General features: G+C 47.6%; 1 protein-coding gene across 1 annotated transcript in view; it reads left to right on the top strand.

The window, feature by feature from the left end:
• The first annotated feature begins 337 nt into the window (after positions 1 to 337).
• LOC132893086 (solute carrier family 12 member 2-like) overlaps positions 338 to 26414 on the top strand; it is a 63785-nt gene continuing 37708 nt past the window's right edge. The window contains exons 1-8 of the mRNA XM_060931861.1: positions 338 to 851; positions 3936 to 4058; positions 4419 to 4494; positions 4610 to 4705; positions 5367 to 5506; positions 5641 to 5751; positions 5950 to 6058; positions 6208 to 6335. Coding sequence (XP_060787844.1) covers positions 351 to 851; positions 3936 to 4058; positions 4419 to 4494; positions 4610 to 4705; positions 5367 to 5506; positions 5641 to 5751; positions 5950 to 6058; positions 6208 to 6335 — 1284 coding nt within the window. The 5' untranslated portion in view covers positions 338 to 350. The remainder of the gene's footprint in view (positions 852 to 3935; positions 4059 to 4418; positions 4495 to 4609; positions 4706 to 5366; positions 5507 to 5640; positions 5752 to 5949; positions 6059 to 6207; positions 6336 to 26414) is intronic.

Below are 26414 nucleotides of genomic sequence, written 5' to 3'. Positions count from 1 at the left end.
GATGTATAGTTTTTTTTAAACAACAACAACAACAACAAAAGCTAAAAGGGTTTGGTAAGGTGTTTAACACCTAAAGAAGCCGTATAGTATGTTTAAAAGCTGTGATGATTTCATTTTGTTGAAATTGGAAGTTATCGCGTAACTTAGCAGTTTGGACACCGTTGTTGTTGAACTGTTCACTCTGAAGTGACTTGGCCTCAGTCTGGCAGTGAGCTCCAGCTTGATGAGTCACGAGCTCATGAATTACGTCCTTCACTGCGTGTGGATGCGCGCGCAAGAAAACGCGCTCCACTGAATCCGCGCGTTTTGGTCATTCAGTCCAGCGTGTGCCAGGAGTAACCACCAGTACCATGTCAGAGCCACCATCATCACCTCCTTCAGGCCAGAAACCTACTCTGAAGACCACTGGAACGACTCCAAGCCGGTTTCAGGTGGATCGCGTGGCAGAGGCGGCGGCGGCTGCAGCAGCAGCAGCAGCAAGCGGAGCACCAAAAACTCCTCCAGTGCAGAGATCTGGTCAAACAACGGAGGGATCGGCTGGAAGTGGGGAGGAGGCCAAAGGTCGATTTCGTGTCGTGAACTTTTTGGATCCATCAGGTGCTCCTGCAGACGGAGCACCGGATGTGGCGTTTGATGGCGACACGGTGCGCAGCGAAGCCAGTCTGCACTCCTCTACAGGGGGTCTTAGTCATTTTTCTGACACACACTCTAGTACATATTATCTGCGAACCTTCGGCCATAACACCATCGATGCGGTACCGAATATCGATTTCTACCGGCAAACAGAGGCACCTCTTGGTGAGAAGCTGATACGGCCATCCCTATCTGAACTTCATGATGAACTCGATAAAGTAAGAAATCTGACGACGTCCAAGTCTCTAATTCACCTATAATTACACTCTACTTATTTTCATTTCAGATTAACTGGATAGTGACTAGTCAAAAAAGAAGTTAAACAAACAAGCAAATAAATAGGCTAAATAAATAAGACCTTTAAAATGTGAGCGATACATTAATAATATCATAGATTTATAATGTTGGCTTTATTGGCTTCCTATTATTTCATTAGTTTCATGCTTTCAAGATCAAGGCTGCTGTTAAAAAACCTTCAATAACAATAACAAATTAAATATAAGAACAAACAAAAAGGATTGAAATAATGTAGATGTTTTCTTTCTTATATTGCCATAATACCTTCCACCTCTCGATTTCTTTATAATCATGCATGCTTATTCCCAACTGAATGGGCTGTGTGATGTCAGAGACCTACCCACACACTTGTCTTTAAACAATGGTCTTTTTTCCCAAGCCCACTCCGTGCAGCACCATGGACATTTGGGGCAGAACACAGGAACCCATAACAATAATCTTATGTTTAACCAAAGTTCATGTCAATGGCCTAGTGTTTCCTTGCTGTGGACAGCTGTAGCGCTCTCCTGGGGAGATAATGTGACTTGTTTAGGGTGGCAGCATGTTGTCACATGATCTGACTTGATGTAACATATTTTGCACAAGGCAAACACATACTGTTTAGTAGATAACACAATGTAAAACACTTTTATTATGTACACTTTTCAGTGACTGCTGATATTTTACTGCACATTTGAGAGACTAAGTTACCCAAAGGCAGTGAGAACTGAAGGAAATTTCAGTCATATAAATTTTTCTACATTATATTGTTGTGGGCCAAGTATTTTGATCTTCTTTCAAGACAAAATGACATAATTTATGCTGCAAAACTGCTCTGTTATGCATGTCGGTGATTGAGTATACAGTTGCGTTCAGAAGTTACATGGAGATTCTTTTCTGTTCTCTTACTGTAACGGAATGATTGTACGATATATATCTTTAATAGGGAAAAAAGTATTTGGCCCACAAGTTTTATTTTATTTTGGGTTTTCTGAAATCAAAACAGTTAAACATATACATACAGGGTCAAAAATATATATTCAGCACACCTAATATTTGGTTAAATGTCCCTTGCAAGTTTCACCTTGACTCTTTCAACAAGCTTCTGTCAGAATTCTGGTTGGATATTTGACCAATCTTCTTGGCAGAATTGGTACAATTAAATTTATGTTTCCTGGCATGGAGCCAACCTTTAAGCACAATCCACATATTTTCGATAGTGTTGAGGTCAGGACTTGTTTTAACCTTAATACAAGACTGCTTTATCCATTCCACAACCAGCTTTGATGTGTATTTGGGGTCATTGTTCCTGTTGAAACACCCAGTCGGATCCAAGTTTCTGATGTTTTGAGGTTATGCTTAAAAATTCTGAGGTAGTCCTCATTCTTCATTATTCAGTCCACTCAGTTCCATTCAGTTCCACTGGCAGCAAACCAGCCCCAGAGTGTGATACTACCACCACCATGCTTAACAGTTGGTACAGTGTACCTCTGGTCTTTGTGGCCAAACAAATGAATTTTTGTCTCATTTGAATGAAAAACATTCCTCCAGGAGGCTTCTTCTTTGTCCATGTCATCAGCTACAAACTTTAGTCAAGCTTGAAGGTGTTGATTTTGGAGCAGAGACTTCTTTCTTGGGTGGCATCCTCTCAGTAAAAGCTCGCTTGACTGTGCACAATGTTCCAGCAGCTTCCAGTTCATGGCAGGCCTGTGCCTTGGTGGTTCCTAGGTTGGTTCTGACCATCCAAACCAATTTCCTCTCAGCTGAGGGTGACAGTTTGGGTCTTCTTCCAGCAAAGTAGCTCCACCTCCCAATAACTTGCACTTATGTACAGTTGTCTGAACTGAAGATCTTAGAATCTGCAGTTGTTTAGAAATGGCTCCAAGAGAAATTCCTGAGTTTTATAAATCTATGCTCCTCCTTCTCGGATCTACACTGAGGTTGTGTTTTGGCCAATCCAGTAAGTACTGTCAAACAAACCCTTTTTATGTTGGCACAGAGAAGCTACCAGCTGTAGTCTATCATGATCACTAACATGAAGTTAAGAGGCCTTGGCAAGTTAAAAGACATCTTTGAACTTCCGTCCATCCATCATCCGTAACCACTTATCCTGTGCAGGGTCGCAGGAAAGCTGGAGCCTATCCCAGCTGATTATGGGTGAGAGGCAGGATACACCCTGGTCAAGTCACCTGATCATCATAGGGCTGACACATAGAGACAAACAACAATTCACACTCAATTTAGAGCCACTGATTAACCTTACTTGCATGTCTTTGGACTGCGGGGGGAACTGGAGCACCCGGAGGAAACCCACGCAGACATGGGGAGAACATGCAAACCCCACACAGAAAGGCTGTGGGGCTCGAACCCTGAACCTTCTTGCTGTGAGGCAACAGAGCTAACCACTACACCACCATGCTGCCCATTTTTGAACTTTCAGCATAATTTAATTAAGTGGGTATATGTATTTTTTTTTGGACCCTGTATGTATAATTTTGACTCTGGATTGCTTTCAGAAAACTAAAGTCAATATGTTCAAAATAAATTAAAACTTGTGCATAAATTTTTTTTCTATTGAAGCTGGACAGTACCATAGTAATTAGTAGGTGTGTCCAAACTTTTGACTGGTTGTACTGGTGTCCAAACTTTTGACTGATGTTGTACAATCATTCTGCCACAGAAAAAGAACAATTCAAAGAAATAACTGAAAGATCAATATTGCCATGACATTCATTTCCATGATAACGTGCATGTCTGTGTATGTAAACCTCTGACCACAACTGTAACTATCATTGTTGGTGTATACAGATTATCTTGTGAAATTCCATATTTTTTGTGGGTGCATTACAGTAACTTGAGTGGAATTTTAATGTCTCTAAATTCAAAATAATTGCACTTCATATGAAATATAACCTGAAAAAAAACATTTCTCATAACATGATGCTTTTATTTTACTGTTACTTTAATTTGAAGAATGCTCAAACTATATGCCTCTGGTGTTTAAAATTACCTTTCCTTGTCCACAGGAACCTTTTGAGGATGGCTTAGTAAATGGGGAGGAGCCAGTGGCTGCAGATGAGGCTACATTAAAGGATGTGCCTGAGTCCAAAGGAGGCACAGTGAAGTTTGGCTGGATAAAGGGTGTCCTTGTCAGTATTTCATATCTTGGAGATTTGTAGTCCTAAAATTACAGCTTCAAAGTTGAAGAGTCGGCCACAGAATAAATGTAGCTTGCAGACACTTTAGCCAGTTAAACTTACAAGTGAAGCAGATTACTTCCTGTTCAAGGGCCTGACAGTGGTTGTTTGGCAGACCTTGAGGTTGAACTCATAACTTTCTGGTCACTAGTGTACAACCTTACCTACTGAGTCACCACAGATTTCAACAGTGTCAATGAGCAATAAGGAGTAAATGAATACTAAAAGAGGAAGTCTAATAAACAAATGATGTGTTACTCACTTCTTTTGTTTTTGATTAACACATGGGCCATTTATCGGTCATCTCTGTAGGTACGATGTATGCTGAACATCTGGGGAGTGATGCTCTTCATTCGTATGTCATGGATTGTTGGCCAAGCTGGCATTGGTAATCTTTTGAAAGACTAAAGGCCCTTCAGTCGATAATGATTACATTTTCATAACTACAAAGTTTGTGAAAAACGTGAAATGTGAAAAACACTTTTTTTCTCCTTATTCCCCAGCTCTGTCATGCGCCATCATTCTAATGGCAGTTTTGGTGACTACTATCACCGGCCTTTCCACTTCAGCAATAGCCACCAATGGCTTTGTACGAGGAGGTAAGAATAGTTTTGTCTCAGATGTGTTTATACATTTACTGTTGATGTGAAATACACTACCGTTCAAAAGTTTGGGGTCACCCAGACAATTTTGTGTTTTCCATGAAAAGTCACACTTTTATTTACCACCATAAGTTGTAAAATGAATAGAAAATATAGTCAAGACATTTTTCTGGCCATTTTGAGCATTTAATCGACCCCACAAATGTGATGCTCCAGAAACTCAATCTGCTCAAAGGAAGGTCCGTTTTATAGCTTCTCTAAAGAGCTAAACTGTTTTCAGCTGTGCTAACATGATTGTACAAGGGTTTTCTAATCATCCATTAGCCTTCTGAGGCAATGAGCAAACACATTGTACCATTAGAACACTGGAGTGATAGTTGCTGGAAATGGGCCTCTATACACCTATGTAGATATTGCACCAAAAACCAGACATTTAGTAGAATTTAGCTAGAATAGTCATTTACCACATTAGCAATGTATAGAGTGTATTTCTGATTAGTTTAAAGTGATCTTCATTGAAAAGAACAGTGCTTTTCTTTCAAAAATAAGGAAATTTCAAAGTGACCCCAAACTTTTGAATGGTAGTGTATATAAATGATTTTGTAAGATCTTGATGCATTAATATGAACTGAAATCCAGTAAATTATTGTCTTTACAGGTGGGGCATATTACCTGATATCAAGGAGTTTGGGTCCAGAGTTTGGTGGATCCATTGGCCTCATTTTTGCCTTTGCCAATGCTGTTGCTGTTGCCATGTATGTTGTGGGCTTTGCTGAAACTGTGGTAGAGCTCCTCGATGTAAGTATGCTAAAATATTTAGGTAGAAGAATATAGTGGTTAATAATTACTAGGGATTAATGATTGATCTAGGGATGAATGTTATGATGAATGCATCTATGATTATTTAATTATTGATTTGCTCGATATGGCAGAGTGTAGATGCTCTCATCACAGATGAGATCAATGACATCCGTATAGTTGGGACCCTTACCATCATCTTACTTCTTGGCATATCTATGGCAGGAATGGAATGGGAGGCTAAGGTACTAATGAACATACTCCATGTTTTTAATGACATTATAAATTATGTCTACCACAAAACTGTATCTGAGCAGTCATGACATTCTGTGTTCATCTTTCCATCATATATCATTAAACCTCAGTAAAGCTGAAAACAGACCTAAATCTAATAGGCACCTTTGGGATTTTAGCCATGGCTTGATTGATGGCTATTTTCACAGGCCCAGATTGTGCTGTTGATCATTCTTATGGCAGCAATTTTAAATTACTTCATCGGCTCATTCATCCCCATGGAATCAAAAGTGCCCAAAGGCTTCCTTGGTTATAATGGTTAGGACTATTTTAATTCAGTTATAATTGGTAAATGGTAAAGTTATATGGAATTCATGCCACTGTAAATAGAAATGAATTATAAATATATTTATCTTGTAGTGTAGAATGCAAAATATGACAAAATGTTCTTTTAATTTTCCTCACAGCTGCAATTATGATGGAGAACATGGGTCCAGACTTCAGAGAAGAGGAAACATTTTTCTCTGTTTTTGCCATCTTCTTCCCTGCTGCAACTGGCATATTAGCAGGAGCTAATATCTCAGGGGACCTATCAGTAAGTTTGGGTTTCCTTTGATGTTATAGAAGAGTAGATATTAAAAAGGAATCAGGAACCTATCAAATCACTTGCATCCTTCTGTGTTTACATGCTAAATACTCAAAAATCATGGTTTTGTAAAGTCATTTTTTATTGATTAAGATGAAAGTTAAGAAGAAATATACACAGGAATTTATTCTACCATTGTTACTTTTTAAACTAATTTGTAAAATTGGACAATGGACTTTTTCTGGCATTTTATCAATGATTTTAGGAGACTGACCCAAAAAGCAAATACAATTTTATATATTTGGAAGTCAGGCTTGTAGTACTCGAGTCCAGGACTCAGACTTGAGTCCGACTCATGCCCTAATTTTAAAGGAGATACGCAGAACCATGGCCTCACTTTTTGTTTATAAATGCCTTGAGACCTCAAGAATGGCATAGGAATAGTTTTAAGCATTAACAATAAATCTAATATAGTAATTTTTATGATTAAAATTATTCATATTAGTAGTGGTCTGAGTGAATGATCTTGACATCACAGCAGGAAGGCTATCGGTCTCATCGCCATTTTCGCTATACTAAAACAAAGAGCTAACTGCAACTTCGAGCCTCCATTTTGAGCTAATTTATCGCCATGCCATGAAGATGTGTTGCTGGCGGGTGCAGCAACATGACAGAAGGTGGACTTATGTTGCATTCATGGCTCAAGAATGTTCAAACTGCAAAGATTTGGACGCGTTTTGTGAGAAATTCATGGGCACATTTTACTGATGACTCATATGAAACCTCTGATCTGTTGAGGACCATTGGCTATAAGCCCATATTGAAAGATGGTGCAGCACCAACAATTAAAGGAAAAGAAAACTACAAGAAAAGGAAAGTAAGTTCAGTTGCACCAGTTCTCCCGGATTGTGAGCCGAGCAGTAATGGCGGAGTACTCAGTATGGAGAAAATGGAGAATGAGTGGACCAGTTATCAGATTTCTCTGCTGGATATGCTTGCCTCAGCAGCAATATCTCGCCCTTACATGGAAGAAGTGAATGAATGAAGAACTGGAGGTCAGATTGTTTCAAAACAATTGGCCACAAGATCAGCCTTCAAGAAGCGAGAACACAGACGGGTAAGATGAGACTCTCATTTGGTTACATCACAACAACACTACTTGTTGTTTACCTGCATTCAGATTAATATATGTTTGTAGGACTCCCTAAGTGTGGGTGGAGCACAGAGGACGGCAGGACAGAGATCAGGTCTACAATTCGGCTTTATTGCCACACTTTTCAGTTTAACAATAACCACTCGTTTTGTCACACACAACCGGCGTCTGGTTCAGGGATGAGAGACACTTCCTCTCTCGCTCTCCCTCCTGATATAGGGCGCGGTCACTGGGAAGACACACAAACACAGGTTAATTGTTCTCAGGTGTCGTGATTCTGCCACTTACCTTCCCTGACTCTGCCCTCCTGTCACAGACCGGCGCTTGACCACGCCCCCGCTGCCACATACCCCCACCGCCCGACTCAGGCCAGGCGGCCGTCCGGCCTGCAGCCGACTCCCCCCCCACCCCACCCCTTGACGGGAGAGGAAGTCCGCCACGACCATCTGTGCCCCCGGCCTGTGGACCACCTTGAAATTAAAGGGTTGGAGCGCCAGATACCAACGGGTGATCCGCGCGTTGGCATCTTTCATGCGGTGGAGCCACTGGAGGGGCGCGTGGTCCGAACAGAGGGTGAAAGGGCGCCCCAGCAGGTAGTACCGGAGGGCGAGAACCGCCCACTTGATGGCCAGACACTCTTTCTCTATGGTGCTGTAGCGCCCCTCACGCACCGACAGCTTCCTGCTGATATACAGGACAGGGTGGTCCTCCCCCTCCACCTCCTGGGACAAAACCACCCCCAGCCCTCTGTCCGACGCATCGGTCTGCAACATAAAGGGGAGAGAAAAGTCAGGGGAGTGTAGAAGTGGCCCCCCACACAGTGCAGCCTTTACCTCTGAGAAAGCCCGCTGGCACTGCTCTGTCCACTGGACCGGATCTGGTGCCCCCTTTTTAGTGAGATCAGTCAGCGGGCTGGTGACGTCCGAATAATTAGGTATAAACCTACGATAATAGCCAGCCAGCCCCAGGAACTGTCTCACCCCCTTTTTGGTCTTGGGCCTCAGGTAGGCCGCAATTGCTGCCGTCTTATTAATTTGGGGACGCACCTGCCCGTTGCCCAAGTGGAAGCCCAGATACCGTATTTCCACCCGCCCAATCGCACACTTCTTTGGGTTGGCTGTGAGCCCTGCTCGCCTCAGCGACCTAAGGACGGCCCTCAGGTGTTCGAGGTGCCGCTGCCAGTCATTGCTATAGATGATTATGTCGTCTAAATACGCTGCCGCATACGTGGCGTGAGGGCGGAGGACTCTGTCCATCAGCCGCTGAAACGTCGCGGGCGCCCCAAACAGCCCAAACGGAAGGGTGACGAATTGGTGTAAACCAAACGGTGTGGAAAAGGCCGTTTTTTCTCGGGATAGTGGAGTCAAGGGGATCTGCCAATATCCCTTCGTCAAATCCAGTGTCGAATAAAAGCGAGCAGTGCCGAGTCGATCGAGCAACTCATCAATACGAGGCATTGGGTACGCGTCGAATTTAGACACCGCGTTGACTTTTCTATAGTCCACACAGAACCGGACCGACCCGTCGGCCTTGGGTACCAAGACCACCGGGCTGCTCCAGTCACTGTGGGACTCCTCGACGATGCCCATTTCGAGCATGGTCTGAAGTTCTTCCCGAACCACCTTTTTTTTGTGTTCGGGTAGCCTGTAAGGGCGGCTACGCACTACCACCCCCGGGGGCGTCTCTATGTGGTGCTCTATGAGGTTAGTGCGACCGGGCAGGGGCAAGAACACATCCGAAAACTCGGTCTGCAACTGGGCGACCTCCGTGAGTTGGGTCGGGGAGAGGTGGTCTCCACAGGGGACCGGAGAGGTACGTGATGCCAATGTTCCTTTTTGAACCTCCGGCCCCAGCTCCGCCTTCTCCGGAACTACCGACACCAACGCCACGGGGACCTCCTCGTTCCAGAGTTTAAGCAGATTGAGGTGGTAAATCTGTAGCGCCCCACCCCTGTCCGTTCGTCTCACCTCATAGTCGACATCCCCGACTCGCCGTGTGACCTCAAAGGGTCCTTGCCACTTGGCGATCAATTTGGAGCTCGACGTGGGCAACAGTACGAGTACCTTATCTCCCGGAGTGAACTCTCTAAGGCACGTACCCTTGTTGTACAGGCGGGCTTGCCGTTCCTGGGCCTGCCACAAATTCTCCTGAGTTAGGTGGGTGAGCGTGTGGAGTTTTGCGCGCAGGTCCATAACATACTGAATTTTGTTCTTACTTTGTGAAGGTCCCTCCTCCCAATTTTCCTGCAGCACGTCCAGGATGCCACGCGGCTTACGCCCATATAATAATTCGAACGGGGAGAACCCCGTGGAGGCTTGGGGGACCTCTCGCACTGAGAACAGCAAGGGTTCGAGCCACTTATCCCAATTACGTGCATCCTCACTTACGAATTTCTTAATAATATTTTTGAGGGTGTGGTTGAATCGTTCTACTAAACCGTCCGTTTGTGGGTGATACATGCTGGTGCGGATCGGCTTAATCCCTAATAACTCATACAGTTCGCGTAGTGTTCGTGACGTAAACGTAGTGCCTTGATCAGTCAGAATCTCTTTCGGGATTCCAACTCGGGAGATGACGCGGAAGAGTGCCTCTGCAATACTGCGTGCTGAGATATTGCGCAGAGGCACGGCTTCCGGGTATCGCGTTGCATAGTCCACCAGAACTAATATAAAGCGGTACCCTCGTGCTGACCGATCTAATGGCCCGACGAGATCCATCCCAATTCTCTCGAACGGGGTCTCGATTAACGGTAGAGGGCGCAAAGGCGCTTTTGGAATGGCCGCTGGGTTTACTAACTGGCATTCGCGGCATGCCGTACACCACCTACGGACATCGCCGCGAATCCCCGGCCAATAGAATCGGGCCATTATTCGGGCTAGTGTTTTATCCTGCCCTAAGTGTCCAGCCATGGGATTAAAGTGAGCCGCCTGGAATACCAATTCCCGGCGGCTTTTCGGAATTAAAAGCTGCGTGACTCGCTCTTTAGTTTGAGTGTCCTGCGTCACTCGGTATAATCTATCCTTCATAATCGCGAAGTAGGGGAAGGACGGGGTGGCGTTCGGCGGGAGCGTTTGACCATCGATTACTCTCACTTGGTCAAACGCATGCCGCAGAGTCTCGTCTCGCGACTGTTCTAATGGGAAATCCGCGAGGGATTCCCCAATAGAGAGAGGAGGAGCCGGTGGCTCCTCTGACGCGGAGATGACGTAGACGGCTCTGTGACAGCTGCTCCCGCCAAAGCAACACCGGGACCTCCCCCTGTCAAATGGCAGGACCCACTCTCGACTAGGCGTGTCATTAAACCCCGAAATCCCGGCCAATCAGTCCCCAAAATTAACGAGTGGGTAAGGCGAGGATTAACTGCCGCCTTTACTATAAATTTTTCCCCTCTGAAAATAATGTGGACCGACACCAAAGGGTAGCTGTGAACATCCCCGTGCACACACAACACCTTCACCCCTTGTGCTCCCCCCAATGCCTCGTTTTGAACCAGGCTTTGGCGAATTGAGGTCTGATTACAACCAGAATCCACCAACGCCTGATATGTAGCCCCTTGGATACTCACCGGTATGCGATACGCTCCGGCCCGATCGAGGGCGGCCTCTGGCGCGTCAGGGATCCGAACCACCGCGCCCACTTCCATTGCTGTGCACTGCTGTTGAAGGTGGCCCGGCTCCCCGCAGCGCCAGCAAACCGGCCCGGGCTTACCCTCTGCACTGGTGATCTGGGGCTCACTCACCTGAAGTGGGGGAGAGACAGACACAGAAGGGAGAAACGGGAGGGCACCGTGGGTGCGGCGGGCCGGCTGCGGTGGTGCCGGCCCCCGCCTCCGCGGTGGGGGAATGGGGCAAGGACGGGACACAGGAGGAGGGGGGGAGAGAGAGAGAAGAGGAGAGAAGAGACGATGCCATCTGCTGTCCTGCCTCCGGGACAGCCACCAGATGATCCTCCGCCAGCTCGACTGCCTGATCCAGCGACGCTGGGCGGTGGCACTGGACCCACTCCGCGGTTCCGGCTGGTAAGCGGGCGATGAACTGTTCCAGTACCACCTGGTCGACGATTCCCTCGGCGTCGCGATTGTTGGCCCTCAGCCACCGCCAGCAGGCGTCCTGGAGCTGCTGGCCGAACGCGAACGGCCAGCCGACTTCCTCCAGTCGCAGTGCGCGGAAGCGCTGGCGCTGTTGCTCCGGTGTGCGCCCCACGCACTGGAGGATGGCCCAGCGGAGGTCCGCGTAGGCCAGCCGGCGATCGGCGGGGAGCTGTAGCGCGGCCAGCTGTGCTTCTCCCATGAGCAGGGGGAGGAGGCGCGCTGCTCCATCGGCCACCCCGAGGCTTCGGCGACCTGTTCAAACAACGTGATGAACGCCTCGGGGTCGTTCTGCGGGCCCATCTTGGTGACAAAGAGGGGAGACGGGCCCGCGGCCGGAGCGCTGGTGGACCCCGCCGACGCGAGGAGATGCCGGAACGCCTCGCGATCTTCCTGCTGGGCCAGCACCAGGGCTTCAAAGCGCCGCTCCTGCTCCTTTCGGAGCGTGACAAGTGCCTGGTGCTGGCTTTGCTGAGCCGTGGCGAGGGCGTGGACCAGATCGGCGAACGGGGAGGATTCCATGGGGCTGCTGGTTTGGTGCTCCACTGTCCCGGGTTTCAGCACCACTGTAGGACTCCCTAAGTGTGGGTGGAGCACAGAGGACGGCAGGACAGAGATCAGGTCTACAATTCGGCTTTATTGCCACACTTTTCAGTTTAACAATAACCACTCGTTTTGTCACACACAACCGGCGTCTGGTTCAGGGATGAGAGACACTTCCTCTCTCGCTCTCCCTCCTGATATAGGGCGTGGTCACTGGGAAGACACACAAACACAGGTTAATTGTTCTCAGGTGTCGTGATTCTGCCACTTACCTTCCCTGACTCTGCCCTCCTGTCACAGACCGGCGCTTGACCACGCCCCCGCTGCCACAATGTTATTTTTTTTGTACTGTGTATTTAAGTTACTGGTATAAGATTATTTAATTTGCTTCAGAATGTGATTGTCTCAGTTCATTTGACTATTTAATCAGCCTTTTACATTTTATCAGTGAAAATGCATGCATGCACATGTATGTTGCATAAGTTATAACACCTATCCTGTTTTAATGAGTGTCCCATGAGATTGTCAGTTCAATTCCATCTAGTTCTCTAGATGGCTTTGTTCTCTGGCTTCATTTCGTAAGGTGGGGGCATCCGTGGCCGATGTGTTACTATCGGATTCACTTTCCGATGGTTCGAACTGATACGGTTCTACGTGTATAGCAGTAGCATGTACACACACTCCAATTTCAGGACTATCACAGTTAGATGTATTACTATCTGAGGAATCTGAAGAATCTCCAATAAATCCAAACAAAGAGGCCACTGCAACCACTCTCGCCTGCCGAGTCTGGCTTTGGTCTATAGCTGTCAAAGGCCTCGGCCTTAAAACTAGTTACCGCTGTGATGTCACTCACTCAGGGCTGGCTGTCTCAGCAGGGCAGCTTGAATGCCAACTTTGCGGTCAATTTTAACTCTCTCAAATATTTTTTTAAAATTCCCATTTATGCAGCATACAAGAGTCAAGGATGGAGATACTATCCACTCAGAAAGATATTTAAAAATAAAGGTTCTGGATATTTCCTTTAAGAACTTGTGACTCAACTTGGACTTGAGCACTGATGACTCATAAATTGGAGATGAGGATTCGGATTTTTTCTTTATTTTTTGTAACATACCATAATAATTTGTCATGAGATATTTATATTTACCTTAATTTTTGTAATAATTTCATGAAAGAGTGTCACACCTGCATACCTTGGTGTGTGCATCAGATAGACTCTCGGGCATGCTCCAGACAGCGCATGTACCAAGCAGACTCTCGCACGTGTGCTGTAAACGACGCGCACCTCCATAGGATTAAGGCGCAATTGGTGCACCTATATAAAAACTGTGAAAACACACTTTGTGAAGTATTGAGTTGCGTTGCTGACACATTACTGAGCCTTATTGTCATGCTCCGCCCCGGACATCCACTCTGGAGATTACGGTTCTTCCACGTCAGCGCCGATCCAGATCCGGGACGGGAATTCTATCCTGCCTGTTTCCCCGTTCAGCAAGTGCTCACCTGAACTCACTTCCTGGTTTTCACCGCTGCATATTTAAAGGCCGTTCTCAGACTTTGACAGAACGTCTCATTTGATACTGTAGCCTTTTTCTGTGCCTCTATTGCGTCTCATGTTTTTTTGCTCTAGCTATTTTTCTGGTTCATGTTTTTTTGCACTAAGCGGCTTTGTTGTTGTTGTTCATGGTTTTTTGCACTAGCATTTTTGTCTTTGCTTGTCTCGTGTTTTGTCAAGGTTTTTTTGTCTCTTTTTACCCGGAATATTTTTGCCATTTGTTTTTTTGTCCGGTTTGTTTACCTTTTTTGCCACGCCCTTTTTATTTATTTTTTCCCTGGATTAAATCACCTTATTTATTGGATTACTGTCTGTGTTCTGCTTTTGGATCCTTATCTCACCACACCTCCACCACCCTTACCAGTACATTCTGGCCAACATGGATCCAGTGGAACTCACCCATCTGAGAATGGCCATCCAGCAACAAGGGACTCTCCTCAGGACCTACCAGCAAGACCTCCAACAGATTACCCAGAACCTCGCCACCCTGTCCAACTCACTCAACCTCCTCACCACACAGATGCAGCACTATCAAGCCATGCCTACCCCTGCCCAGCTGTCTCCAACTTCAGCTCCGGCCACTGCTTTTCTCTACGAGCCGAGACTCCCAGCACCTCAGCCCTATGATGGAGAGCCAGGTACTTGCAGATTGTTCTTATTTCAGTGCTCATTGGTCATGGAGCTGCAACCTCTGACCTTCCCCACAGAACGCTCCCGGGTGGCATATATCATCACGCTCCTCACCGGCAAGGCCAGGGAGTGGGGGACAGCAGTCTGGGACGCCAATGCTCCCTTCTGCTCCTGTTTCAAAGACTTCTCCAAAGAGATGAGGTGAACTTTCAATTGCTCACTGTCTGTCCGGGAGGTGGCTAGGGAACTCATGGAACTGCGGCACAGGTCCCGGTCTACCTCGGACTACGGCATCGAGTTCCGGACATTGGCAGCATCGTGCAGTTGGAACAAGAGTGCCCTGGTTGACATGTTCCTGCATGGCTTGTCTGACGCCATTAAGGTTGAGCTGGTATTGCAGGAACTGCCGTCGGACCTCTCCAGTCTCATGGACCTCTCCAACCTTAACGGAGGAGAGAGAAGACCTGCCCCAGCTTCACCTCCTCTCCACCACCCACCTCGTCCATCGAACCCATGCAGGTAGACCGGGTATGGGTGTCAATGGAGGAATGACAATGCCAGCGGAGCACGGGGCCTGCTTCTACTACAGTCAGCGAGGACACATCGGCCGAGCCTGCCCGCTAAAAGGACAAGCCCACCAGGGAATCAAGGGGCCCTGGTGGGTAACACTCGGAACCAGCCCCCTGCTCATCATCCGTTACTCCCTGTCATCATCATCCTTGACAACCAGCATCACCATCTCCAGGCCCTCATCAACTCGGGGGCGGACAGGAACCTGATCTGCTCTGCCACCGCCAAGCCTCTTAGAATCCCACTACTCACCCTTGACATCCCTCTCACTGTCCTGACACTCAATGGCACCGGCTTGACCACCATCACACACCTTACCGCCCCACTCACCCTGAGGATTTCCAGTAACCACTCAGAAACCATCCAACTCCACGTCATGAACAACCCCCATGTACCCATCATCCTGGGATTACCCTGGTTAACACAGCACAACCCCCACCTTAACTGGGCCAACAACACCATCCTAGGCTGGAGCCATTTTTGCCTAGCTTTATGCCTGAACTCCACTCTGCCTCCTGCTAAACCACCGCAGCCTTCAGCCAGCGAGTTTCCTGATCTCTCTCACGTACCTCTGGAATATCTGGACTTAAGACTCATGTTCAGAAAGACCCAAGCAGTGTCCCTCCCTCCTCACAGACCCTATGACTGTGGAATTGACCTCCTGCCCAGGACAGCGCCACCCAAAGGGTGAATCTACTCTCCCTCTCCCAATGAGAGCTGCCAGAGACTCAGAGAGTACATCTCTGAGTCTCTGGCAGCTGGGATCATCTGCCCTTCCTCTTCGCCAGCAGGGGTGGGATTCTTCTTTGTGGAAAAGAAGGACAAGTCGCTCCACCCCTGCATTGACTATCGAGGTCTCAATGCCATCACGGTCAAGAACCGCTACCCACTACCGCTTATGACCATGGCCTTTGAAATACTCGAGGGAGCCAAGATATTTACTAAGTTGGATTTACGCAATGCCTACCATCTCGTGAGGATCAGGGAGGGGGACAAGTGGAAGACAGCCTTTAACACCACCACGGGCCACTACAAGTACCTCGTGGTCCCTTTCGGCCTGACCAGCACGCCAGCAGTCTTCCAGGCGCTCGTCAACGAAGGGACTTTCTTAACATCTTCAAGATTCAAGATGTTTATTTGTCATATACACAATAACAGACACAGCGGTTTATTATTGGGTAATGAAATTCTTATTTTGCAATTGCCCGACCAAACTATGCTTACCAATATAAAAAGGAAAAATATATATATATATATATATATATATATATATATCTCATCTCATTATCTCTAGCCGCTTTATCCTTCTACAGGGTCGCAGGCAAGCTGGAGCCTATCCCAGCTGACTATGGGCGAAAGGCGGGGTACACCCTGGACAAGTCGCCAGGTCATCACAGGGCTGACACATAGACACAGACAACCATTCACACTCACATTCACACCTACGGTCAATTTAGAGTCACCAGTTAACCTAACCTGCATGTCTTTGGACTGTGGGGGAAACCGGAGCACCCAGAGGAAACCCACGCGGACACGGGGAGAACATGCAAACTCCACACAGAAAGGGCCTCGCCGGCCCCGGGGCTCGAACCCAGGACCTTCTTGCTGTGAGGCGACAGCGCTAACCACTACACCACCGTGCCGCCCATATATATAAAAAAAAAAATCTCCTTCTCACCCCCGGCGGGGGGGTGGTATCCATGTCATCCTCAAGCTCGGGTCCTCTACCAGAGGCCTGGGAGTTTGAGGGTTCTGCGCAGTATCTTCGATGTTCCTAGGACTGCATTCTTCTGGACTGAGGCTTCAGATGTTGTTCCTGGGATTTGCTGGAGCCACTCTTCCAGTTTGGGGGTTACTGCCCCAAGTGCCCCCACTACCACGGGGACCACGCAACCCTTGACCTTCCACATCCGTTCCAGCTGCTCTTTCAACCCTTGATACTTCTCAAGTTTCTCATGTTCCTTCTTCCTGATGTTGGCGTCAGCTGGGATCGCCACATCTATCACCACCACCCTCTTCTGCTCTTTGTCCACCACCACTATGTCCGGTTGGTTAGCCAGGATCTGTTTGTCAGTCTGGAAGCTGAAGTCCCACAGAATCTTGGCCCTGTTGTTCTCAGCCACCTTCTGTGGTATGGCCCATTGGGACTTGGGTATTTCTATTCCATACTGGTTGCAGATGTTCCTGTATACTATCCCAGCCACTTGGTTGTGCCTCTCCATGTACGCTGATCCAGCTAGCATCTTACACCCTGCTACTATGTGCTGGACTGTTTCAGGGGCTTCTTTGCACAGTCTGCATCTTGGGTCTGATCTACTCTGGTAGATCCTGGCCTCTATGGCTCTTGTGCTTATGGCCTGTTCTTGTGCTGCCATGATTAGTGCCTCTGTGCTGTCTGTCAGTCCTGCATTATCCAGCCACTGGTAGGATTTCTTGATATCAGCCACTTCCTCTATCTGACGGTGGTACATGCCATGTAGGGGTTTGTCTCTCCAGGTTGTCTGTTCCTCCTCCTCCTCTGCACTCTCATCAGGGTTCTGCTGCCTGAGACATTCACTTAGCAGTTCATCCTTTGGGGCCATCTTTCTGATGTATTCTCGGATTTTCGATGTTTCATCCTGGACCGTGGTCTTGACGCTCACTAGCCCTCGGCCTCCCTCTTTCCGCTTAGTGTATAGTCTCAGGGTGCTGGACTTGGGGTGGAACCCTCCATGCATGGTGAGGAGCTTTCTAGTCTTGATATCTGTGGCTTCTATCTCCTCCTTTGGCCAGTTTATGATACCAGCGGGGTATCTGATGACTGGTAGTGCGTACATGTTGATGGCTCGGACCTTGTTTTTACCATTCAGCTGACTTTTCAGGACCTGCCTTACTCTCTGGAGGTATTTGGCTGTGGTTGACTTCCTTGTGGCCTCTTCATGGTTTCCATTAGCCTGTGGGATGCCAAGGTACTTGTAGCTGTCTTGGATATCACCTATGTTGCCCTCTGGTAGGTCAATCCCTTCAGTCCGGATCATCTTGCCTCTCTTTGAGACCATCCGGCCACACTTGTCCAATCCGAATGACATCCCTGTGTCATCGCTGTAGATCCGGGTGGTGTGGATCAGCGAGTCTATTTCTCGCTCGTTCCTGGCATACAGCTTGATGTCATCCATGTAGAGCAGGTGGCTGATTGTTGCCCCACTACGGAATCGGTACCTGTAGCCGCTCTTCGTGATGATCTGACTGAGGGGGTTCAGGCCTATGCAGAACAGCAGTGGTGATAGCGCATCTCCTTGGTATATGCCGCACTTGATGTTGACTTGGGCAATGGGTTTTGAGTTGGCCTCTAGGGTTGTCTTCCACATTTCCATTGAGTTCTGTATGAAGGTCCTTAGGTTCCTGTTGATCTTATACAGTTCCAGACATTCCAGTATCCATGTGTGTGGCATTGAGTCGTAGGCTTTCTTGTAGTCAATCCAGGCAGTGCACAGGTTGGTCTGTCTCTTCTTACAGTCTCGGGCGACTGTTCTATCGGCCAGTAGCTGGTGCTTGGCTCCTCTGGTGTTACTGCCAATTCCTTTCTGTGCCTCGCTCATGTATTGAGCCACATGCTTACTCATTTTTGCCGCAATGATGCCTGACAGGGCCTTCCATGTTGTGCAGAGACAGGTAATTGGCCGGTAGTTGGATGGGATGGGTCCCTTCTGGGGGTCCTTCATGATTAGGACTGTCCTGCCTTGGGTTAGCCATTCTGGGTGGGTTCCATCCCTCAGCAGCTGGTTCATCTGTGCTGCTAGGCGTTCATGGAGTGCAGTTAGCTTCTTCAGCCGGTACGTATGGATCATATCGGGGCCTGGTGCTGTCCAGCTCTTCATCTTTGACACTCTTTCTTGGACGTCTGCCATTGAGATGGTTACTGGTTCTTGTTCTGGGAGGTTGCTGTGGTCAGCTCTTAGGTCCACTAACCATTGGGCATCGGTGTTGTGTGATGCCTTTCTTTCCCATATGTCTTTCCAGTATTTTTCCACCTCAGCTCTTGGTGGGTCTGACCGGTTGTTGTTCCCCTGCCATTGAGAGTACACCTTGGCTGGTTCAGTGGAGAACAGCTTGTTTATTCAACCGGGTGGCCAGAGCTGTTAGTCGCTGTTTGGCAGTTTCGAGTGCCTCTGGTATGGAGAGTGAGTTGTACTTCCTGGGCGCCCCTTTATTCACCATGTTCCCTTTCTGTAGTTCAGCTAGCTGGCTAACTTCTCTCCTTGCTGCCTTTATCTTGGCCTCTAATTGTCTCTTCCATGGTGGATACTGTTTGTTATGTCCCGAGCCCACCTTGTGTCCAAGCATCTCCATGATTACTGTTGCTGTACTGTGTATCAGCTTGTTGGTCTCAGTGATGGTTCTTGTGGAGATTGTCTTCAGAGCAGCATTCACATCTACTAGTAGATCTTCTGAAGGTACTTGGCAACTTATCTTCGGTATTCGTCGGGGGCTCCAGGTTTCCAGTTGAGTCACGATCTTCCTTCTCAGGTTCCTTCTTGTGTTGGGCTGTTAGGTGTTGGGGCTTGGTACATCTCCCCACTGACCTGTCTTCCTGGCTCCCGTAGCATCGTTGTTGTATTTCATTAATCTCTAGTTGTGATAGTAGATTTCGATTACGGATGTTGGAACACTGGGCTAATAGCTGTTTCTTTGTTAGCCTTGATTGTGGGTTTCGAAGTATCCAATGGTCCCACATTCTCTGCATGTATCCCCTCTCTCTGGGATTGCTTATATAGCATTCCAGCAAATCCGTATTTTTTGTCCTCGTCCATCGATGTCTTGTTCCAGTAGCCCATGTCTCATCAGTTTGCCCTGGTTCCCTAGCAACTGACGCAGACCTTGTTGACCCGGGCGACGTCTGAGCCGGTATGACTCTCTCAGTTATGTCTTCACTCATTCCTGAGGTAGGCCGATATATCATGAGGGGTTTTGCCTAAGGACCCTTACTGGATGATGTTTTGCCCCGACCGGGATTCGAACCCCGATCTCCTGTGTCGTAGTCAGTGAGCATTACCACTGTACTATCCAGCTGATACATGCTGTCGCCTATATATATATATATATATATATATATATAATTCCTTTTTATATTGGTAAGCATAGTTTGGTATATTTATATACATATATATGTACACACACACACAGTTAGGTCCATATATATTTGGACACTGACACAATTTTTTTTTTTTACCTGTTTACTGAAACGTATTCAAGTTGTAGTTATATAATGGACATAAAATCCAGACTTTCAGCTTTCATTTGAGGGTATCCACATTAAAATTGGATGAAGGGTTTAGGAGTTTCAGCTCCTTAACATGTGCCACCCTGTTTTTAAAGGGACCAAATGTAATTGGACAATTGACTCAAAGGCTATTTCATGGGCAGGTGTGGGCAATTCCTTCGTTATGTCATTCTCAATTAAGCAGATAAAAGTCCTGGAGTTGATTTGAGGTGTGGTGCTTGCATTTGGAAGATTTTGCTGTGAAGAAAACATGCGGTCAAAGGAGCTCTCCATGCAGGTGAAACAAGCCATCCTTAAGCTATGAAAACAGAAAAAACCCATCCGAGAAATTGCGACAATATTAGGAGTGGCAAAATCTATAGTTTGGTACATCCTGAGAAAGAAAGAAAGAAAGAAAGAAAGAAAAAGAAAGAACTGGTGAACTCATCAATGCAAAAAGACCTGGATGCCCACAGAAGACAACAGCAGTGGATGATCGCAGAATAATTTCCATGGTGAAGAGAAACCCCTTCACAACAGCCAACCAAGTGAACAACACTCCAGGAGGTAGGCGTATCAATATCCAAATCTACCATAAAGAGAAGACTGCATGAAAGTAAATACAGAGGGTTCATGGCACGATGCAAGCCACTCATAAGCCTCAAGAATACAAGCCTCATTCTTTGGACAGATGAAACCAAGATCAACCTCTACCAGAATGATGGAAAGAAAAAAGTATGGCGAAGGCGTGGTACAGCTCATGATCCAAAGCATACCGCCTCATCTGTAAAACATGGCGGAGGCAGTGTGATGGCTTGGGCATGCATGGCTGCCAGTGGCACTGGGTCACTAGTGTTTATTGATGATGTGACACAGGACAGAAGCAGCCGGATAAATTCTGAGGTATTCAGAGACATACTATGTGCTCAAATGCAGCCAAACTGATTGGTTGGCGTTTCATAATACAGATGGACAATGACCCAAAACATAAAGCCAAAGCAACCCAGGAGTTTATTAAAGCAAAGAAGTGGAATATTCTTGAATGGCCAAGTCAGTCACCTGATCTCAACCCAATTGAGCATGCATTTCACTTGTTAAAGACTAAACTTCAGACAGAAAGGCCCACAAACAAACAGCAACTGAAAACCGCTGCAGTAAAGGCCTGGCACAGCATTAAAAAAGGAGGAAACACAGCGTCTGGTGATGTCCATGAGTTCAAGACTTCAGGCAGTCATTGCCAACAAAGGGTTTTCAACCAAGTATTAGAAATAAACATTTTATTTACAATTATTTAATTTGTCCAATTACTTTTGAACCCCTGAACTGAAGGCATTGTGCTTAAAAAATGCTTTTAGTTCCTCACATTTTTATGCAATCATTTTGTTCAACTCATAAAAAGATATGTGTGCATATGGAATGCAAAATATAAAAGTAGAATGAAAAAGGAAGATAACATTTAAAAAAAAAGAGGCAAACAAACAATGTGCAAACATAGAGGTAGATATACTGTGCAATGTCTCGTGCAAAATTGCTAATATAGAGGTAGATGGTGATTATAATCCGTGGTTCAAAAGCCTGATGGCCTGGGGGTAAAAACTGTTTGTCAGTCTAGTAGTCCTTGCTTTCACACTCCTGTAGCGTCTGCCAGATGGTAGGAGTGTGAATAGTCTGTATTGTGGGTGTGTTTGATCCCTGATGATGCTCTGTGCTCTTTTTGTGACCCGGGTGTTGTAAATGTCCTGTAGTGGGGGGAGGACAGCTCCACAGATGAACGGTGCCATTTTAATGACACACTGGAGAGCCTTTCTATCCTGAGTTGTGCAGTTCCCGTACCACACAGTGATGGAATTTGTCAGGACACTCTCCACTGTGCACCTGTAGAAGTTGCTGAGGAGTTTGGTGGACTGTCCAAATTTCCTCAGCTTCCTCAGAAAGAAGAGTCTCTGTTGAGCCTACTGGTCTGCTGTGTGTTGTGTGTCCAGTTGAGATCCTCACTGATGTGAGTTCCGAGGAATTTAAATGTTTTCACCCTCTCCACCTGTGTCCCGTTGATGTGCAGTGAGGCGTGCTGGTCTCTCCTCCTCTTCCTCGGGTCAATAATCATCTCCTTGGTCTTCTCAGCATTCAAGAGGTTATTTTCCCGGCACCAGGAGACCAGCTGAGCCACCTCCTCCCTGTAGGCTCTCTCATCTCCGCCGGTGATCAGCCCAATGACCGTGGTGTCATCAGCGAACTTGATGATGGAAGTGTTACTCTGGGTGGGGGTGCAGTCATAAGTGAAGAGGGTGTACAGGAGTGGACTGAGCACACAGCCTTGGGGGGTCCCTGTGCTCACTGTCTTGGTGCTGGATGTTCTGGTACCGACTCTGACAGCCTGGGGTCTGTTTGTGAGAAAGTCCAGGACCCAGCAGCAGAGGGAGGATGTCAGTCCAAGGGTGGAGAGCTTCTCAGTCAGTCTGCTGGGGATGACGGTGTTGAAGGCTGAACTGTAGTCCACAAACAGCATTCGAACATAGGTGTCCCTGTGTTCCAGGTGTGACAAGGCTATGTGGATGGCTGCATTGACGGCATCATCAGTTGAACAGTTCTGACGATATGCAAATTGAAGGGGTCTCTTGTGTCTGGGATGTCCTTTTTGATGTATGACATGACTATCCTCTCAAAACACTTCATTACAACTGAAGTGAGTGCAATTGGGCGATAGTCATTCAGGCATGTTATATTGTTGTTTTTCTTTGGGAGGGGCACTATGGTGGTGGTCTTGAAGCATGTGGGCACAGAAGACATGGAGAGGGACAGGTTGAAAATGTCTGTGAAGACCTCTGCTAACTGTGTGGAGCAGGCCCTCAAAGCATGGCCGGGGATGTTGTCAGGGCCGGCTGCCTTTTGGGGGTTAGTCCTCCTGAAGACCTTGCTCACCTCGGTTATGGTCACAGTAGGTGAAGAGCTCTGTGCTGCCTCTGTTGGTAGAATCCCTCTGTGTTGGTTGGTGTTGAGGGTGTCGAAGCGAGCATAGAACTCATTCAGCTCATCTGGTGATGTGTTGTGGTTGGCTGTGACCCTGCTGTTCTTCTGCTGGAAATTGGTGATGTTTTGCAGGCCCTGCCACATGCATCTGGAGTCTGAGGTGTTGTAATATCCTTCCAGCTTCAGTCTGTACTGCCTCTTGGCTTCCCTGATGGATCTGCATAGGTCATATCTGGCCTTTTTATATCCATCTGTGTCACCAGAGGCAAAAGCGGTGGAGCGTGCATGTAGCATGGAGTGTACTTCACTGTTAATCCAAGGTTTTTGGTTAGGATATATTTTGCAGCGCTTGGTGGGGACAATGTCATTAATACACGTACTGATGTAGCTGGTGACTACAGATGCATATTCCTCTAAATCCACAGAACAGTCTCTTCTCTCAAAGCAGCAGTCTTAAACACATCCCAGTTTGTAGAACTGAAGCAGTCCTGGAGCACCAGATCAGTCTCTTCATTCCAAACTTTAACAGTTTTACTCACTGGGGGGGCTTGTTTGAGAAGGGCCTTGTAAGCTGGGTAGAGGAACACAGAGATGTGGTCAGACTGTCCAAAGTGGGGGCAGGGCACAGCCTTGTAGCCATTTCTCACGTTGCTGTAGACATGGTCCAGGATGTTGTTGTCCCTTGTCGGAAAGCTCACGTGTTGATGGTACTTCGGTAGTACAGTCCTGAGGTTGCAATGATTAAAATCCCCGGCCATGACGAACACGACATCTGGGTGTGTGATCTCATGTTTGCCGATGATGTCATGTAGTAGTCCTAGCGCTGTAGTGCAGTCGGCCCGCGGCGGGATGTAAACAGCCAGCATAAACACAGCACTGAACTCCCTCAGTAGATAAAAGGGTCTGCACTTCACCATCAGCACTTCAATGTCCGCACAACAGTGTTTTTCAACCACCTGTACGTCTGTATACCATCTGTTGTTAACATAAACACACACACCGCCACCTTTGTTTTTACCGGAAGCAGATGTGCGGTCTCCGCGGTGCATGGAGCGGGTCTGTAGTTCAATGGCCAGGTCTGGCAGGCTTGCAGTAGTCCAGGTTTCCATAAAAATCAGGGCACAACGCTCTCTGATCTCATGTTGAGATGTTATCCTGGTTCTCAGCTCATCCATCTTATTCTCGAGCGAGTGAATGTTAGCTAGCAGAAGGCTAGGTAGCAGTGGTCTTGTAGCCCTAGCCTTTAGCCTAGCATGTAGCCCGCCTCTCTTACCGCGCCTCCATTTTGGGTGCGTGGATCGTTGGCCGTTTCGCCTACTCGAATGTGATGATGATGCGGCCTGCTGGATGGTGTCGGTGTAGCTTCGGTCAGTGTCAGCGATGAGAAGAAAGCTACAGTCCAGAAGGACTGGACTGGGCCCATGGTGAATTTTACCAATGTCCAGAAGTGTGTCTTTGCTGTAGGTGATCCTAGCATACAAGCACTGAGCATTTGTCACAATCAAAAGTACTAAAATAAACAATAAAGACAATATAAACAATAAAGACAATTCGTGTACCTGGATGACATCCTGATCTTCTCTCGCTCCCTGGACGAACATCGGGGCCACGTCCAGCAGGTCCTCCAGTGCCTGCTAGAGAATAAATTGTTTGTCAAGGCGGAGAAGAGCGAATTCCACCAGAGCTCTGTCTCGTTTCTGGGGTTCATCATCTCCCTGGCTAGGATCCAGATGGACCCCCTCAAGCTTGAGGCAGTCACTGACTGGCCTACCCCATCCTCATAACGAGAGCTCCAGCGTTTCCTGGGGTTCACTAATTTCTACAGGTGCTTCATCTGTGACTTCAGCATGGTGGCCAGACCTCTCACGGTGTTGACCTCAATCAAGACCCTGTTCAAATGGGGGGAGGACGCAGAGAAAGCCTTCTCCATGCTCAAGCGCAAGTTCACCACAGCACCCATTCTCACCATACCCGATCCGACCAAACAGTTCATCGTGGAGGTTGACGCTTCCGAGTCCAGGGTTGGAGCCATTCTCTCCCAGAGGCCCAACAATAACAAGGTCCACCCCTGCTCCTCCTCTCACTGGCTGTCCCCTGCTGAATGAAATTATGACATCAGCAACAGAGAGCTGTTGGCCGTCAAGCTAGCCTTGGAGGAGTGGAGGCACTGGCTCGAGGGGTCGAATCTCCCCTTCCTTGTCTGGACCGACCACAAAAACCTAGAATACCTCAAGTCTGCCAAACGCCTTAATTCACGGCAAACCCGATGGTCTCTCTTCTTCTCCAAGTTCTGATTCACGCTCTCCTACCGCCCAGGCTCCAAGAACGGTAAACCTGATGCCCTGTCCCGGATATTCTCTGCCCACCAGGAGGAGTCTAGTATGCCCGAAACCATCCTCCCTCCATGCTGTCTGGTGGGGGCTGCCCTACTTGAGGTAGAGACATTAGTGCAGAAGGCCCTGGAGCAGGACCCCAGAGAAGGTAACTCTAACAACATACCACCTAACCATCTGTTTGCTCCCTGTTCTGTGCAAACCCAGGTGCTTCAGTGGGATCATGGCTCCAAGTTGGCTTGTCACCCAGGAGCTGCTCGAACCCTGGCGCTCATCCAACAGCGCTTCTGGTAGCCCTCCATCAAGGAAGACGTCCAGGAGTTTGTGGCAGCCTGCGACACACGTGCCCAGAACAAGACAGCCAACTGACCCCCTGCCGGCTTGCTAAGACTGCTCCCGACTCCTCACCGACCCTGGTCTCACATCGGCCTTGACTTTGTCACAGGACTCCCCAACTCAGGTGGCAACACATGCATCCTCACCATTATTGACTGTTTCTCCAAGACAGTCCATTTCATCCCTCTGCCCAAGCTTCCCAGAACTAAAGAAACCACCGAATTACTCATCCTTCACATTTTCCACCTACATGGACTCCCCACTGACATTGTCTCCGACCAGGGTCATCAGTTCACTGCACAGTTCTGGAGGGCCTTCTGCAAACTCATTGGGGCCACCTGTAGTCTCTCTGTAGTTGAGGTTTTCATCCTCAAACCAATGGCCAGGCAGAACGGACCAATCAGGATTTGGAGGTGGCACTCAGGTGCATGGCATCCAGGGATGCCAGTTCTTGGAGTAAGTACTTACTTTGGGTCGAGTATGCTCACAACACTCTCCCTTCATCTGCCACAGGTCTCTCACCCTTCCAGTGTTCCCTAGGTTACCAACCACCACTCTTCCCCAACCAAGAGGAGGAGGTCGGCGTACCCTCAGTCCAGACCTTCATACGCCGCTGCAGGAGGACATGGACATTGGCCTGGAGAAGACTCATTCACTCTGCCCTAGCATCCA

The sequence above is a fragment of the Neoarius graeffei genome, chromosome 10, assembly GCF_027579695.1.
Source record: "Neoarius graeffei isolate fNeoGra1 chromosome 10, fNeoGra1.pri, whole genome shotgun sequence".
Taxonomy (NCBI): Eukaryota; Metazoa; Chordata; class Actinopteri; order Siluriformes; family Ariidae; genus Neoarius; species Neoarius graeffei.
Note: the sequence above shows the minus strand (reverse complement) of the source record. Positions and strands in the feature narration are given on the sequence as shown.